This window comes from Aricia agestis, chromosome 9 (genome assembly GCF_905147365.1).
Source record: "Aricia agestis chromosome 9, ilAriAges1.1, whole genome shotgun sequence".
Taxonomy (NCBI): domain Eukaryota; kingdom Metazoa; phylum Arthropoda; class Insecta; order Lepidoptera; family Lycaenidae; genus Aricia; species Aricia agestis.
In genome coordinates, this window is record NC_056414.1 from 2,463,280 (window position 1) to 2,477,241 (window position 13,962).

The following is a 13,962-nucleotide window of genomic DNA, read 5'->3' on the forward strand; positions in this document are numbered from 1 at the left end:
GCGTAAACACACTTTTATATTCCTCCAATAAACCTCCGAAGAATTGAATAAATATAACAACTACATCTCAATTTGTTCCACAAACATCCGATATTTCGATGAAAATACGATCGGAAAATTGTAAATAAAAAAATTGAGCACAAATAAAAAAGCTTACAAAATGCAAAAAAGAGGCGTCAGAAATTCATTGTTCAGTCAGAATATTAACGTACCATGTAACGCATAGTACCTTATGGCATATTTCATAGATGTAAAAATGTCAGCATGTTCGCAAATCTCAGTATAAACTTGCACTAAATTTAAAATATCGATTTACAGATTAGATTAGCATTATGATGTGTATAGTTGACTCGAATTTGTGATGTAAATTACATAATATATCAATATCATTATAAATAAGATCTCACATGAAAGAGACAACAATATCCTATAAAACTTTTGCAACAACTTCACTATACTGACATAATTTTCGAGAAAAATCGTCGTCCAAAATCTTTGTACACGGTTAGTCCAAATTAGTGGGTTCAGAAATGCGACTCGTACGCGACCGTCGTGGTCGGCGACGTCACAATATTCTTTATGACACCGGGTGACGTCACGACATCCGGTGACGTCAGAGCGGAGCGGTCGGGCGAGAACGTCGTGACGTCAGTAGTCGGCGTCGTGGCGGGCGAGCGCTCGTGTGACGTCACGGGCGCGTACGTCACGGCTGGTGGGCGTGGTCACAATTGCGTGTCGGAGGGGCGGCGCGCGTGCGGCGAGCGGCGCGCCTCGCCCGGGTTCATGTCGATGCGCCCCGCCTTGCTCCACACGAGTAGATCCATTATGAACGCGAGGAACATTAGGGCGGCAGACAACCCTGAAAATAAAACATATCGAAATGAGACGTAAGTTTTAGTTAAGGTGATCCCACATTTATCAGCAAGCACGCGCCTAGAAGTGCGTCCACATTTGTATCATTTGCGCGATCAGATCTCCGATCAGATCTCCGTCGCGTATCATCGAAGCGTATCAAAATGATACGCATATCATGATACGCCCCGATCGCTATTAACCGCGTATCTGATACGTGTCGTATCAAATACGCGCATGATCGGCAGAATGATCTAATAAGCGTCCACACTATGATACGGCGCGATGATCGCGACGAAGATTTGATCGGAGATCTGATCGCGCAAATGATACAAATGTTGACGCACCTTTACGCGCCACATTTCAGAATTCGTTGTATGAAATGATGTGAAACCTCGCACATTCGTCCGCGCCGTACGCGCCGCATTTCGTGAACTATGCGGTGCATTCATTCGGCGTGTACGGAGCGTACGGTGCTGACAAATCTGCGATCAGCTTTAACCTTTAATAGTTAATAATGCAGAAGAAATTTGGTAAACGAAACTATTCATCATATCATACGATATGTGGTAATCAACGGGTTACTACACTATCTATCTGTCTCTGTCATTACCGAGGTAGAAGTGTCTGAATCTGTCGCTGTCGTACGACGCGCATGCGCCGAACAAGCCGCAGGCGGCGTCGCGCAGCCGGCACGCCGCGTCCACCGCCGCACCGAACACGATCGGACACGGCACGTTGCCGAACACGCCGATCGCGAACTGTATCACGCCCATCGCCATCGCCTTGTCTGTAAATGTAAAAAAAGAGTTAATGTGAGTTCGCACTGAGGTTCGCACTTAGCGACTACGCTACAGTAAATATTTTATAAATTGCCAGTTTTGTCGCAAAAAATGCTCATTCAGCACTGCTATTTTCAAATTGAACTCTAATATATAAGGGACATATACAAACCCTAAAATATTATCATTTAGTTTTTTTTACAAGGCGTAATTATTAGTATAAAAGCGTATATTATTCAATATTTATAGTATTCCATCAGGTGACCCGTTTGCTCGTTTGCCATCTTATTTTATAAAAAAAAATTATTAAGAGAGTAAAAATTCCCTTACCATGTTTATCCGTGCACCGTATAATAAGCAACACGGCGCCGACCTCCCCGCTCGCGTGTACGAACATGACCGCTGCGAATATGGCAATAAAGGCGTATATCGACGAGCACTCGCCCCCGCACTCGCCGCTCACAGCGAACCCCGGTGTGACGTCACTCTTGTCGTAGTCAGCCACGCCCGCCTTTGATTCGTTCACGTGATAGTAGCGAAGGCTGTAATTAAAAAAAAACGAGTATGCTTTAGACTACACAACTGAAGTAAAACTTCTTGAGCTTCATCTCTATGTATGTATATTGAAAAAGATGTGCGCGCAACTCTTCGTTCGCCTCGTTCGATCTCTACGATCACATTTTCATAACGTTCTCGTCACGCGTGTACTTTACACTTTACATCATGTATGTACTATCAGAGAAGTTGATTCCTAATCAGATGGCGGACCTGATACTCGTATAAGTAATTTGGTCGCGTTACGTCAAATCCATCCGACCGATCACAGCTAACACTGAATTGACATACGCCGACCACATGACGTTTTTGTTTTATGATGTAAGGGGGCAAACGAGCAAACGGGTCACCTGATGGAAAGCAACTTCCGTCGCCCGTGGACACTCGCAGCATCAGAAGAGCTGCAGGTGCGTTGCCGGTCTTTTAAGAGGGAATAGGGTAATAGAGGGTAGGGATGGGAAGGGAAGGGAATAGGGGAGGGTAGGGAAGGGAATAGGGTAGGGGATTGGGCCTCCGGTAAACTCACTCACTCGGCGAAACACAGCGCAAGCACTGTTTATCGCGGTTTTCTGTGAGAATGTGATATTTCTCGGGTCGAGCCGGCCCATTAGTGCCAAAGCATGGCTCTCCCACGTATAAAACGTAGAGTAAAGACGTAGGTCCGTCAACTGCCTATGAATCAATTTCTTGGATAGTACTTCAATTAGGTACTACAATATAAAGATACTAAATGCGTTGTGCATTAGGTCGCATAACTTACGTGTTAAACGCCTTCTCCCCATGCAGCCGAGCGTCGATACAAGTACAGTTGGAGTACAGCCACGTGCTGTTGTCGAGCTGCAAGCTGTTGAGGCAGCCCGCCTGGCACGGCGACTCGTACGTGTATGAATCCTGGAAGGATTTGGGATAGTGAATTAGTTCAGTTGCACGAGGGGAGGGGAAGTTGAAACAGTTGACAGTCAAAGTTACACCAGCGTTACGTTTGTGCACCGCTAAAAATTCACCGACAAAAATTAAAATTAAATGCCACTTTATGTCCTAAGCTATAAGTTTCATTTTCTACAGACGTTGGTCTAGCGACCCTTGCCGCCGTTATTTTGTAGTGGCATAGAGCAAAATAAAACTTATAGCTTACGACTAGAGTTGCGCCGATCGTGACTTTGGCCGACTAGCCGGCTAGTCGGCCAAGCCGATCATGGTTTCGAAAGTTTCCGTTACGCTTTTTTTACTCCTGATTCAAGGGTAAGTCGCACACGCCACCTGCGTGTAGGATCGTGTCATGATTACTAAGCCGTGCCGAACGTCTAGTTAATTATATTAGGGCCGTTTATCCCCCTTAACATTGCCTGTAGGACAGTGTAGGATCATCTGAACCTGACCTGTCCGCACACGGGGCTGTAGGGCGCGCTGTCGCAGTGGCAGCCGGTGCTGCAGCTGAGGTTGTTGACCCCGGGGGTCAGCGCGCGGTAGCTCTCCTCGGGGCAGCTCACGAACATCAGCACCACCATGCCTGGAAATGAGAATCAGATATTTATATTAGATAGTGAAAACTAGTTAATAAATAAAGTACACGTACACCGTTATTTTATCTGTCGCACCAACAAAAAACGAGCAGACGGGTCACCTCATGGTAGGCTTCCGCTTATGGGCCAGTTAAATTACTGGCTCTTAAAATCCCCACACCCTTACGTCTCCAGCTACCTCACCATCTTTCAAGAACCGTTGTTTCTCGTCGGTTTTGGCGAGGCTGCGATATTGATAATTAGACCCGACTCATTTGTGCCGAAGCATGGCAATTTTATTTTTTTTAAAAGCATGGCAATCCCATCGTCTTAACACGAACACTGCGTTCTTGACACTTTTTCTGTAAACACTTTATCATTATGCGGTCACATAATGATAAAAACTCCAATAATAATTACACAATGACATGGTGTACAAAGCATCCTCACCAGCACTATATATGGCGGCGGTGGCAGCAGTCCACGCGGCGACCTGGCGCGCGGTCGGCACCACCTTCAATATGACGACGCCTGATGTGATGATGCCCAGACCCATCACCAGAATACCGCCCAGACCTGGAAGTAGATGTTGAGAGTTATGTTAGTAAGCTGAACAAACGATTAACCGCGTATAACAAAGTGGCTGACTTAAACGAGCCTATATTGGGATTAATATATTTGAGGGTTGTCCTTGAAGAATCAATTTGGTGCTTTGGCCTGAGAGGCAGTAAGTCAGGAACTGCACCAACTCAGCAAATGAACTACCATCGTGGAAAACATAAACCTTGGCATAAAATATCACTAAGCCGACAAAGTTGCATAGTTTCACACAAGCACTTAAGACATAGTAAAAGGAGGGGAAGTAAGTTATCTTTATACAAAAACACGTACGGCACACAACAAAATCTCGGCCAGTTTAGCTTCGTGGGTACCGCCGAGATTTTGTTGTGTGCGGTACGTGGCGACGCATTGATACTATGGCGCACACATACAAGCCGCGCGCGGTGCCTTTGTATAAAGATAACTTACTTCCCCTCCTTTTACTATGCTTAAGAGATGCTCTTCTCTACTTAAAGCTTTGATGGATTATCTCGACTGTCAAGTCTAGCAATCACAATCGATGCAGTATCTAAAATTTACATTATGCAAAAATTATTAAATTTCCTTTGGTCACGGGGCTAGACCGATCATAAAATTTCGCGCAGATATACAATGTACGTAACAAAAATAAGTAATAATACTTTAAGGTGTGTACGTGTTCCTTGTAGAGAGTTCACTGTGAAAGTAGAAGCGCTGAAAGACGAAAAAATTTTCTCACTTTTGTATGGGCAAGGGCCCGAGCATCACAATTTCACAGTGAACTCTCTACAAGGAACACGTACACATCCTAAAATATTATCACTTATTTTTGTTACATCCTGTATAGCAAACGACGGGGAAAAAAATAAACTACTTTTTATGGTTGTTTGCGTGATTTAATCACAAGGCACAGTAGACATAACAGCTAGTACCTCACCCGAGACAAGGTTGGCGTCGTGCGTGGGCAGCCGGAACTGCTTCTCCAAGTACTTGGGCAGGAACGAGTACACCCCGCTGATCGGCATCAGGTGCAGCACCGACGACGCCGTGCGCCACATCAGGATGTCGTTGGTCAGCTGCCGCTTGATCGTTGCGAAGAAGTCTGGAGATTGATGTTTTAATAATGGAATGGTTTCTTTACGCACATAACACACGTTTTCCGTATGCGATTTCCGTATTCGGAAATCCGAATGCATGGAATCATCAATCAGTAGAAGATACATTAACTGCCACACACGTTCGTTTTTCTCCGTACGGAACGTACGTACGTTTCAAGTGCAAGCCAAGGCGTTCGCATGTATAAAAACGAACGTTTGCGCTAGTCACACGGTGTTCCAAATACGGAAAACTAATTCGGAAATCGAATACGAAAAACGTGCGTTTCCGGCCAGCCTAAACTGTGGATGATGTGGACATGCCAAAAATTCTAAAGAATTAGATTTATCTACCAAAACGATCGTAGTCATAATTACCAAAACTTTAAAGGCCTTATTAATTAACTAAGAATGAGACAGAACCGAATTATTATTCATATTGCAGTCGTTGTATTATATTCACATTTCTTTCTGCTATTTGCAAAGGCAAATGCTATTTTAACCGACTTCCAAAAAGGAGGAGGTTATAATATGTTCGTCTGTATATATTTTTTTGTGGTGAAATTGTTAAATACCAAAATTCCTAGTATTTGTGCTCACTGCTCTAGATAGAGGAAAAAAAAAATAATTGTGATGCAGATGGTACAATCAAATAATATGGTATTATTATAGAATGTTATGATGTAGTGACAGGATTGCTTAAATTTAGATTTGAGAAGGCGATTGGAAAGGTATATATTATGTAAAATAAATAGGTGTGGTTAGTTGCTAAGAATAATTTAAAATAAATTATCAGCTCATTAATATGGTATCGGTAATCGGTAATTTGATGTAATTAGGGATTGTTTAACTTGCCCAAGTAATAGTTAAGTTTTACTCAATGTTAATTGGCTAGTTAACAGAATAACGAATTAAGTAGGTATAAACTGCAACATTTTAGGATGTTACGAGAACGTATTTAAATACGAATTTAAGTGTATTTAAGTGTGTCTAATACATATAACTTTTCTGTACGCGATTCCGCGATTTAGAATAACCATACACGGTTATTACTTTTTTAATGGGCAAAAACGCAAGTATCAAGACGTCTTCCGGTGCGTCATCTGGCAACACACGAATGCTAGCAACACCGGAATTTCCCTTCACTTCTGCTTCTCAAGCTTATTTTCCTGTTCTGAGTTCTCAACTCATCACTGACCAGGGATGCAACATCTATTCTTTTATAAACGTAATGAACCTTATCTTCATGTTATAATTTACATCTAACTTCTTATACAGTCCACAAGTTTAAACTAATTAACACAAACATTCTTTTTTATATAACAATATTTTGTTATCAATAAGCTATAAAAATATTATTTTTTTTTAACTGGAATAGAAAAGAACTTTGTCCACAGTATCACAAATTTTTCCATCAGTTAGATGGAAAACAGATCCCTGTGTTAAATTTAACTACAACTTGTATGCAACAGCAACTTACTTAAGTACTACCCAATATGCTCTTTGGGAATATAAGTATAGTAGACTAATGCGTTTCTTCACCAACGGTCTTTTAACGCTAAGTGTTCCCTAGCGATCTTTGCGGGTCAAATATCTCTTAAAACAAACATATAAAAAAAGTAATGTTTTGCAAAAGTTCTTACGCCCTAAGGACGAACGTGACACACAAAAATTCGTGAAATCTTGAAGGATACGTACCCTTAATGGCCGCTAGGGGACCACTTAGCGTTAGGAGGCGGTTGGTGAAAACAGGCCCAAAGGCCACAAAGCAAGATCTTCCGACCGGTGGTATACTCGGTCAGGTCGAGGCCTACTAGATTGATTTCGTATTATACTCGTATTGGTGCTAGTTATACCGCCACTATGCTGCCACTATACTGCTACTATGCTGTTACGATGCCACAGGGATAAAAATTTCATCACGACGAATACTGACATAACATTAAGCTCGCACATTTTTTGGTCTCACCTTTAAAGAGTGGCTCCCGCTTCTCTTTGGCCTTCTTGGGCGGTGGCGGTAGCGGACTCTGCTTGATGGCACGCGGGAAGAAGAACATCAGCGCCGAGAGGACCACGATGAATCCCGCTATGAACACCATGCCTGGAAATTGGAGATATTATGTTAGTTATCAATTATCATCATCATCATCATCCCCGCAGTACCTACGTAAATCACGTGTCCAGTTCACATTCCCTTTGGACACGTGATTTACGTACTGCGAACAGAGGGCCTGTCCACATCTCCACGTCACGACGTCGTCAACGTGGAACGGTGCGGTAACGTGGCACAGTACGTTGACGTGACGTGTAAATTTACGTCAACGTAACGTAAAAATGCACATCTTATTTCTTCTATCGTTACCGTTGTCGCCGCATGTTGACGACGTCGTGACGTGGAGATGTGGACAGGCCCTTAGCTGAAGGAGAAGAAGCTAAAGTCCAAAAAATGTATAGGTAATTTGAAACTTCGTTTCGAGAAGATCTCGAAGAGCTTTCTGGTGAAAACTTTTGGAGTCATTAATAAAAGGCACGTTCTCAGGTGAATCACCAGTAAAAATCGATATACTTTTACATTTAATTCTACACAAGAATTTCATACTTTTTATCCTTGTTACCTTGTAGATAACTGATAAGTTATAATTCTTTTGGAATGTAACATAAGAAACCATATAAAACAAACCATTTTATATGGTATACTAATACGAAATCGTAGACTTGATAACGAAAAAACCAACAGAACCCACGCTCACTTATGTAACCAAGAACATTGAACTGCACTTATTAATTACATTGGAATAGACCAAGAGCTCTAGGGTTAGCACACCGAACATATTTCGTTGTTAGAAATTCATAAAAAATCAGCCAAGTGCGAGTTGGACTCGCCCATGAAGGGTTCCGCAGCAGCAATAAGGTTTATTAGTATGAAATTAAAAGGTTTTTGATTTAATTTTATATTTCAGTTGATTTAATGAAAGTTAAATTAAGGTTTACCATTTATGACGTATAAAAAAAACGACTTGCTAGATCTCGTTCAAACCAATTTTCATTGGTAGTTTTTATAGTAATGTACATCATATATTTTTTTAATTATCATACTAGGGGGGGGGGACATTTTATCACTTTAGAAGATTCTCTCTCGCAAACTATTCAGGTTATAAAAAAAAACCTCATTATGATTTTTGAAGACCTATCCATAATCCATAGATACCCCACACGCAAAAAAAAATGTTTCAGTTGGGCACTATGGGACACTACCCCTAACATTTTTAATAATTTTTCAAATTTTATATCAAAATCTTAATGCGGTTCACAGACTACATCTACTTACCAAGTTTAAATAGTATAGCTTTTATAGTTCCGGAGAAAAGTGGCTGTGACATACGGACGGACAGACCGACAGACAGACATGATGAATCTATAAGGGTTCCGTTTTTTGCCATTTGGCTACGGAATCCTAAAAACAATGATTTAACGGAGCAAATGCATGCTCATTGTAGATTTTTTTTTGTTGCATTATATACACTGCATTAAAGATAATTATAATGTAAGCCATACGCTTTACGGTCTACCGGAGAGGTCACCTGTACAGTTATGCCTGCGCAGGTGTCACTCGAAAGAACTGATTTTCGATTTTGCGCCGGTCGCCTGCGCAGGCTCAAAAAACTGCACAGGGCCTCTATCATGAGCTCTTAAATCCGTTCTTTTTACGTCCTAATCTGACTGTATAAGGACGTAAAGTGAATGGATTTAAGAGCTCATAATAGGGCCCCTGGTCTATTCCCACACTCATTTCGGTCTACCTGCGCAGGCATACCTGCACAGGTGGACCTCTTCGATAGACCGTAGCATGTGTGGTAGCCATTACACTATGAATCGCTTCTTTGTAACTATTAATCAATAAGTCTCTGTATTGGTAACCCTAGGTCTAGATAGTATTTCTTCGCACATGGGTGCAAAGAAATATATATCATTGCAAAAAGCCGCTAAACAAGTAAGTATAATATGGCTATTTACTATGGCCATATTCAGTGTAAAATGTTGACTTAATTTTTCACTTGTCTCCATAACTTATAAAGATCATGAAACTTATAAAGATCAAAAGAATTTCTAAAAAATACCAAAAGTTAGGTTAATTTATTAAAACCAACATTATTTTTCCCTAATTTGGGGAGATATCGTAATTGTGTGAGTTGATGATGATGCATTAAATTATAGCTAAAAATACTCTCAATCGTGGTAGTATTTAAATAAGAAAAAAATGATCAAAATGACCATGCATTTGGGAGCCACGATGCAATGAAAATTAAAATAATGAAGTTTCTGACGTCGCCGTTTTCTTCAAATAAAAGAGCTAAAATAAAATATCGCATATTGCTGTAGTGTAAGATTATCGTTATACTTGTCACGTACCATTGGGCTCTATCAGATTAAAATCGGCGTATCCTATGAGGTGCTAAAGGAATATATTATCAAAAGCGGAAATACAAATATAGACATTACAAGCGTAATCGCTTGACCTATCGGAGGCATGTGTCCTTCTGTAGGATGTCAAAAAGTGTCAAAAACCCACCTACAGCTAGCAATGAATGAAGTGTTGAAGCCAAACAACTGTTAAACTGCAAAGAGAAGTGAGATTGACAAAGATCAGCTTATCAACTTTACATTTCGAAAATTGCAGAATAATGAACTCTCAATAACAAAACCTCAGTGGGACCGTTAATGGGAAAGATCAGCTCTGTATTGCAAAAACTGCAGAAAAAATGCTAGAGCTAAAAATCTGCTCTAAATTACAGAGTGTGCACACACTCTGTAATTTAGAGCAGATTTTTAGCTCTAGCCATTTTCACAGCCAAGACGAATCTAATCCATACTAATACTAGCTGTCCCGGCAAACATTGTTTTGCCATAAAATGATTTTCCCTGTTTTCCTGCTTTTCTCTTGAAGTTTTCAGATTTTTTTTTTCTATAGACCTCACGGAGCCCGAGACCTTTCCAACGAATGCAAAACCTTGGAAATCGGTTCGTGCGTTCTGGAGTTATAGCGTCAGGAAGGAAAACCCGACTTATTTTTATATAATAGACTAGATGTCCCGCGCGGCTTCGCCCGCGTAAATTAGGAATTTTACGGAAACCGTACATTTTCCCATAAAAATAGCTCTTATGTCCCTACTCCCTTCACTTGGTCTACTCTATATCTGTGCCAAATATTGCCATAAAAATTGCTCCAGTAGTTCGTAATTTCTAATATTTCCCCCGTTTTTCCCACATTTTCCTGAGTTTCTTCGGTCGTATTAGTCTTAGCCTATAGTCTTAGTTCTTACTCGATAAATGAGCTATCTAACACTGAAATAAGTTTTTAAATCGGAATGTAGTTCCTCCGATTCCGTTCAAGCAAACATACTCTTCAGGTTTATAATATTAGGTAGGTATAGATTTTTTTAAATTATCGCTTGACAAACTCGAGTCTCGATCTAAAAGACTATGAAAAGTACTTACCAATAACATGGTATAATATGGTAGTGATGATGATGACGATGTTGATGATGAATGTAATTTGCATAGAAGCATATGCTTTCCGTTCTTAAAACAACGCCGAAACTCCCAAACTTGTATCTATAAAGAATCAGGAGTTCTCTCAGCACCTTCCGAACCACGGTATACCAGGTATACCTCGGTTCAAAATCTTACTTGTTGGTAGCATATGCTTAGAATACTTCTCACGAAACCGAAGTCACCACATATTTCCCTATAATTTTTGAGGAGTTCCCTCGTTTACTTATGGATCCTTCATCAGATCACCACTTTTGTGAATATAATACCGAATTGGGATGATACCCTATATTTATGATGATACCCAAAAGAAAAATTTTGAAAATCGGTTAACAAACGACGGAGTAATCGTTGAACATAAGAAAACGAACATAACACCTCCCCCATTTTGAAAGTCGGTTAAAATTGTAGCCTATGTGTTATTATGATGTTTAACACGTTCAGTGCCACCGACTCACCTGGAGAGTTCACATAAATTTGATTCCAGTGCCGACGACTCACCTGGTGAGTCCGCCGTACAATGTAGGCGGCATCCGAGAAGACATCACGAAAATCGTAGTGGTAAAGAACATGTTAAGCTATATTATTGTAAAGTTTCATTAAAATCCGTTCAGTAGTTTTTGCGTGAAAGAGTAACAAACATCCATACATCTACATATACATCCATGCATCTATACATCTGTGGGATAATGCGTGGCGACGCTAAAGGAAGATCTTCCGACCGAGCGAGGTGTTATGCTCGGTCAAGCCGAAGCCCACGTGATACATTTCAGCTGTCGTATATATACCGACGCGCTCAGAAAACTTCGATAGCGCGATGCAGGAATATTAGGCGATTTGTGGGTACCGCCACACATCCAAAATTTTTCTCACCTTTTAAACCTTCCCTAGACCTCCACGAATAATTCAAGACCAAGATAAGATAAATCCGTTCAGCCGTTCTCGAGTTTTAGCGAGACTAACGAACAGCAATTGATTTTTATATATATAGATAATAAACATACAGACATACTAATATCATAATTGCGAAAGTGTCTATGTCTGTCTACCTGTCTGTCTATAACAGACAGTTACATGACACATGTACCCAGAAAGGGGCAGGGGGGAGAATGCTCCCCCCCCCCCCCCCCTGAAAGAAATAATAAACGTCAATTTTCCTGGCAAGTGGGAACTAAAAACGTGTTACCGTGTTACCTACTCTGCGCAAAATGAAGTGTTGGAAACAAAATATATTTTCAGTCAGATAAATAAAAGTCAATTTTCTCGAAACAGGTATGCTGACCACCCCCCTGGCTAAAATCCTGGGTACGACCATGCAGACACTGTCACCTCTTCACGCCAAAACCGCTGTACCGATTTTGCTGTTTGGTATGGAGACTACTTTGAGTCCCGGGATAGGGCATATCACATAGGATACTTTGTATTCCGGAAAAATGTACGTAGCCGGGGGTCATCTAGTGATAAAACATATCTGACTCCTGATGATCTGATAAAATCTTCCTAAGCTCAAACTACTAGCCGTTTAGCAGTCTATTCTTGCAACATAGATGACCCATAACATCAAACTTGATAGATCAAAACAGAGAACATTTATTACAAGGTCGCCCGGTCGCGCTCAGTCAAGGGCGGTCGGTAGGTACAACGTGTATACGAAACCAATATCCAATTGTACAGATTGTACAGACGTGCGAGATATCAATAGGCAGAATCTTGTACTTTAAAGAGACAATCTTTAAAGTACAAGATTCTATACGTGGGAGAGCCATGCTTCGGCACGAATGGGCCGGCTCGACCGGAGAAATACCACGTTCTCACAGAAAACCGGCGTGAAACAGCGCTGGCGCTGTGTTTCGCCGAGTGAGTGAGTTCACCGGAGGCCCAATCCCCTACCCCATTCCCTTCCCTACCCTCCCCTATTCCTTTCCCTTCCTGTCCCTACCCTCCCCTACTACCCTATTCCCTCTTAAAAGGCCGGCAACGCTCTTCTGATGCTGCGAGTGTCCATGGGCGACGGAAGTTGCTTTCCATCAGGTGACCCGTTTGCTCGTTTGCCCCCTTATTTAATTAAAAAGACCATACTTCCATACTTAATATTATAAATGCGAAAGTGTGTCTGTCTGTCTGTCTGTCTGTCTGTCTGTCTGTTAGCTCTTCACGCCCAAACCGCTGAACCGATTTTGCTGAAATTTGGCATGGAGATACTTTGAGTCCTGGAAAAGGACATAGGATACTTTTTATCCCGGAAAAATGTACGGCTTCCGCGCGATAAACGAATTTTGGCGCAACGGAGTTGCGGGCATCATCTAGTTTTTATATAAACGGTGTCTCGGCAACGGCTGTAATGCCCATGACAATATAATATTATAGTGTATTTGAGGAAGGGTCTATATCACCGTCAAACCACAAATAATGAAGTTTTGTATGTTTTAATAGAGCCAAGTTTAGTCTTTCATAGGTACTCTTGATACTTATAATTGATAGAATTATTGTTAACTAAGAAGTGGGATCCTTTGACCGCTACTGGGTTGTAATGATGTTTTGCTAGCTTTATTGGGAAATAGCGTAATGAAAGGAGGGATGCGTATGCATGTAGCCATAATGTATTCGAGTATGTATTTGTTTGTTTGTATGTATGTATTTGAGAGCTACTTATAAAAACCATTATTACTTGGCAAGAAGAAAATCCACGTAAGAATTTCATTACAGAAATAGATAAGAAAATATCAGCCAAATGATGGAATCAGTGAAAATGTAGAGATAGAAAAAAAACTGTAACTGATTCACTAAAATCTAAAGTCGACGAAACTAATTCTATACAATAAACCAATGTGAAATAAATATCAAAAAAAAGAAAAATCTCGCTCGAAGAAAAAGAAGAATTCGTTTCGCCTTCTTAGTCTCTTTATTGAAAAGAGACAAAGTAGACGAAACGAATTCTTATACAACACATTCTAGTCAAATAGACATCAAATTAAAACATACAAAATAGGGGAAAACATAGACGAAACGCATCCTGTTGACACCACGAAGGTCAGCCCGACCGGTTTA

At 40.9% G+C, this 13,962-nt stretch overlaps 1 protein-coding gene across 4 annotated transcripts in view; it reads right to left on the bottom strand.

Moving 5' to 3' along the window:
• Positions 1-708: 708 nt before the first annotated feature.
• LOC121730333 (solute carrier organic anion transporter family member 74D-like) overlaps positions 709-13,962 on the bottom strand; it is a 104,790-nt gene continuing 91,536 nt past the window's right edge. For all 4 annotated transcript variants that reach the window (XM_042119338.1, XM_042119340.1, XM_042119339.1 and 1 more), the window contains exons 4-11: positions 7,334-7,465; positions 5,208-5,372; positions 4,142-4,267; positions 3,569-3,699; positions 2,950-3,080; positions 1,965-2,176; positions 1,466-1,642; positions 709-859 (exon numbers count right to left, since the gene is read on the bottom strand). In XM_042119338.1, the coding sequence (XP_041975272.1) occupies positions 723-859; positions 1,466-1,642; positions 1,965-2,176; positions 2,950-3,080; positions 3,569-3,699; positions 4,142-4,267; positions 5,208-5,372; positions 7,334-7,465 (1,211 nt within the window). In that variant the 3' untranslated portion in view covers positions 709-722. The remainder of the gene's footprint in view (positions 860-1,465; positions 1,643-1,964; positions 2,177-2,949; positions 3,081-3,568; positions 3,700-4,141; positions 4,268-5,207; positions 5,373-7,333; positions 7,466-13,962) is intronic.